General features: G+C 39.3%; 1 protein-coding gene across 2 annotated transcripts in view; it reads right to left on the bottom strand.

Moving 5' to 3' along the window:
• Positions 1–4,006, bottom strand: part of Abhd18 (abhydrolase domain containing 18) — a 40,663-nt gene that overhangs the window by 20,215 nt on the left and 16,442 nt on the right. For both annotated transcript variants that reach the window (XM_026782856.1, XM_026782860.1), the window contains exon 3: positions 3,717–3,817. In XM_026782856.1, coding sequence (XP_026638657.1) covers positions 3,717–3,817 — 101 coding nt within the window. The remainder of the gene's footprint in view (positions 1–3,716; positions 3,818–4,006) is intronic.

Here is a 4,006-nt window from a genome sequence, read left to right as displayed (position 1 = left end):
TGTAGACCAGGCTGGTCTCAAACTCACAGAGATCCGCCTGCCTCTGCCTCCCGAGTGCTGGGATTAAAGGCGTGCGCCACCATTGCCCGCTGATTTTTTTTTTTAATCAGTCATCATAAAAGCACAAAGTCAAAGAGACAGAATCACAGGAAATGAACTAAGTAACAAGAGAACACAAGTTTCTTCTTCTTATGGGCTCTAAATAACATTTCCTACTTATATGACAATATGATAAAAGTTTAAAATCTACAGTCTTACAAACCCAGAAATTTGTATCAGGCATGGTAGTATGTGCCTTTAATTTCAGCACTCATGAGGAGAGGCAGGTGGCTCTCTCTGATTCAAGATCACTCTGGACTACATAGTGAGTACCAGGACAGCCAGGGCTACATAATAGAAAGACCTTATCTCAAACAAAACAAAACAAAACAAAACAAAAAATAAATACACCCTCCTCAAAAACCCCAGAAATTCTCTAAAAATAGTCAGGTAAAAGATGTATGAAAGGGTGTTTACTATTAGGTTGCTCAAATGGACAAAACATGCAATTTAATTATGTGCTTTGGAGAATTAGAAAATCATGGTAGCGCCACAGCAGGGAATACCAATCAGCTACTAACATGATAACAGACTATCTATTCACTGATTGGTTAGGCTAAAAAGAAAATAAGCAACTTTGTATATGAATAGCAAAGAAAAAAAGGTGATGATATATGTAAAATAGCAATGATCTCTTTGTGTTGGAATTATTAATACTTTGACTTTCTCTTATTTGCATTTTGTTATACTTTAATGCAACGATGTAAGTTACAAACACCCTGCCCAAATAGATGGGTAAAGAAGAGAAAACCAGATGTCAGTGTGCATCAGTGGGAATTTCTAGTCATCAAAATAAATGATGCTTTAAGATTAATGCACTGCCAACCAGCACCTAGGAGCCTGAGGCAAGAAGCCTGACAGTTTTGAGGCTAGCCTGGGCTAAATATTGACTGTTTCTCAAACACTCTTTATTTTTTTTCTTTTTTTCTTTCTTTTCTTTTTTTATTGTCAAACACTCTTTAAAAACAGAAAAAATAAATGCTATAGCACTGTTAAAAGTCGGCAGTTTCCCTATTATTGTTCTTTTCATCAAAATAAAGAATTTCTTTAACTCTTGATAATGTTGAAATTATATTATTTCTCAAACTGAGTCTCTCCTTCCTCCCTCTAGTCACCTTAACCTATACAGTTTTCTGGAGAAGACTGAGAAGTTAAAACAGCACACAGATCCAAGGAGCATAATTACAGTATGCAGAAACAGTAATACCTTTACCATGTATTGCTAATATATAGTCTAAAGAACTGTGTGTTTATTTAGTGTTTTTTGTAGGCACTCAATAAGATTTTCATCCCTCCTATCACTTAACTCTTCTAACAACCACAAGAGATAAAGTGTTGTCATCTCTATTTTATAATACATGTTCAGAGAACAATCTGGCCCTAAGGTCACTGGATTAATAAGTAGCGGAGCCAGGGTTCAGTTCAAACTGTTTAATGCCAAAGTCCTTGTTCTTTGCTCTATACAACACGGCTTGCATTTTATTTAGAGGTTAATAAAAGAAAAAACCAAAACCAAAACCAAAACCAAAAACCCAGGTCTGGGAAGACAGTTCAGCAGTTAAGAGGCCTAGAGAACCCAAGCTCAACTCCAATCATCCACAAGGTGAGACACAACCTTCGACCTCACATCCCCTTTTCACCTCCTGGGTACCAGGCAAAACACATGACGCAGACACACACGTTAGCGAAACACCCCCACACATAAAATAAAATAGAAATGCATAAAATTTACAATATTTTAGAGTAGAGAAATAATATTAACTACAATAGTTAGAGTCATATTGGTTCCCACTTTGTTTGGCTTTTGTTGTTGTTGTTTTGGTTTTTTGAGACAGTTTTACTGTGTAGACCTAGCTGTCCCGGAACTTGCTCTGTAGAGCAGGCTGGCCATGAACTCTGCCTGCCTCTCAGTGAGTTTGAGTCCAATCTGGTTTACTTGATGAGTTCCAGGACAGTCAGGGTTACATAGCAACTCTCTCTCACTCTCTTTCTTAATAATCAATTTAAGTTTAATTTATGTGCATTGTTGTCAAGGTATGGCAATCCCTGGGACTGGAGTTACAGACAGTTGTGAGCTGCCATGCAGATGCTGGGAAATGAACCTGGGTCCTCCAGAGGAGCAGCCAGTGCTCTTAACACTATCTCTCCAGCCCGAGACCCTGTCTCAAACAAACAAAGGGTAGAAGGAGGGGGGGGGGGAGACTGGGAAATGCCCCAGGGGGAAGATCTGAGTTTGGACTCCAGCACCATGTAAAAGCCAGGGGTGGCTTATGTACTCCAGTAACCTCAGAGTGCATAAGCAATCACAGAAAATATTTTTGAGATTTAATTAATTAATTTCATTTATTTATTTACCTATTTTTTGAGACAGGGTCTCACTATGTAGCCCTTTTGGAACTGGAACTCACTATGCAGACCAGTATGGCCTAGAACTCAAAGAGATCTACTGAATCTGTTTCCTGAGTGCTGGGATTAAAGGCATGTGCCATCACATCTGACTTGAGATATTTATTTATTTATAAGATTGATTTATTTATTACGTATACAGTATCCTCAGTGCTTTGCCTGCAGGCCAGAAGACGGCACCAGATCTCATTACAGATGGCCGTGAGCCACCATGTGGTTGCTGGGAATTGAACTCAGGACCTTTGGAAGAGCAGATGGTGCTCTTAACCACTGAGCCATCTCTCCAGCCCTTGAGATTTTTATTTTATATGTATGAGCATTTACTTACCTGAATACATGTTATGTCAGAGCATACAGTACTATGAAGGCCAGCAGAGGGCACAGATCATTTGGGAGTTTCTTCAGTGTTAGTTACCCCTAGTTTCCAGTAGCCATGTTGGTGCTAGAAATTAAGTCTGGGTTCTGTGAAAGAGCAGCCAGTGCTCTTAACCTTTGAACCACCTCTCCAGCTCAGAATCACAGAAATTAAAAAAAAAAAAAAAATTCACCTTATGTGCATGAGTATTTGGCCTGCACTAATGTCTTACACTATGTTCATGCAATGCCTACAGAGGCCAGAAAAGAGCATGGGATCCTCCAGAGCAGGAGTTCTAGATGGTTGTGAGCCAGGATGTGGGTGTTGGGAAGTGAACACAGTTCTTCTGAAAGAACAGCCATTGCTCTTAACTGCTAAGCCACCTCTATAGTCACATCATCAAAGGCATTTAAAAATGAAATTTTATTAATTGTGTGTGTGTACGTGTATGGGCACACATGTGGAAATCAGAGGACAAGTTGTGGAAATTCTCTCCTATTGTTTGGGTCCTGGGAACTGGTGAGGTGACTTTACCCTCCAAGCTATGTCACTACCCCTCAAAGGGAAAATCTGAAATGAGCAGAGCTCGCACATGGTTAAAATCCTTTGGAAATATTTCTATGTGACTATGTGCATGTCTGGATTTCTATGAAAACGGTGTTGACTTCTTAAGCGTCATGCAGTACAACCTTAATTCCATGTCAGCAGTAGGCATGAGAGGGTAATTAATCTCCCAGTGTGGACATTCAGGGCACGTCCACACTCTGTGCGCACAGCAGTACTTACGTGTACTCAGCACCTGTGGAAACGCTGCTGGAATGAACTCACTCATCTCCCTTGCTGAACAGATGCTTACCTTGCAATAACTGACTCAATTGGCATGATACCAGGCACATAGTGGGCCATGGGAGAAACAAAGTGTCCATCTAGGATCTTACAATCTGACTGTTCTTCAACCTAAAAGAAAAGAAAACCAAGGTGTATGCAAAGTAGACTAAGGTGTCAGTCTCTCATGGACTTTTTGATGATAAAAATCTATTCAACTAAAAACTAACAGTTCTTGTACTTAAGCCTCATTTTTTATAATTTATTTATTTTTATTTTCCGTGCATTGATTTTTTTGTTTGTTTGTTTTGTTTTTTGTTT

This window comes from Microtus ochrogaster, chromosome 1 (genome assembly GCF_000317375.1).
Source record: "Microtus ochrogaster isolate Prairie Vole_2 chromosome 1, MicOch1.0, whole genome shotgun sequence".
NCBI lineage: Eukaryota > Metazoa > Chordata > Mammalia > Rodentia > Cricetidae > Microtus > Microtus ochrogaster.
The sequence above is the reverse complement of the archived record's forward strand: the minus strand, read 5'-3'. Positions and strand labels throughout refer to the sequence as shown.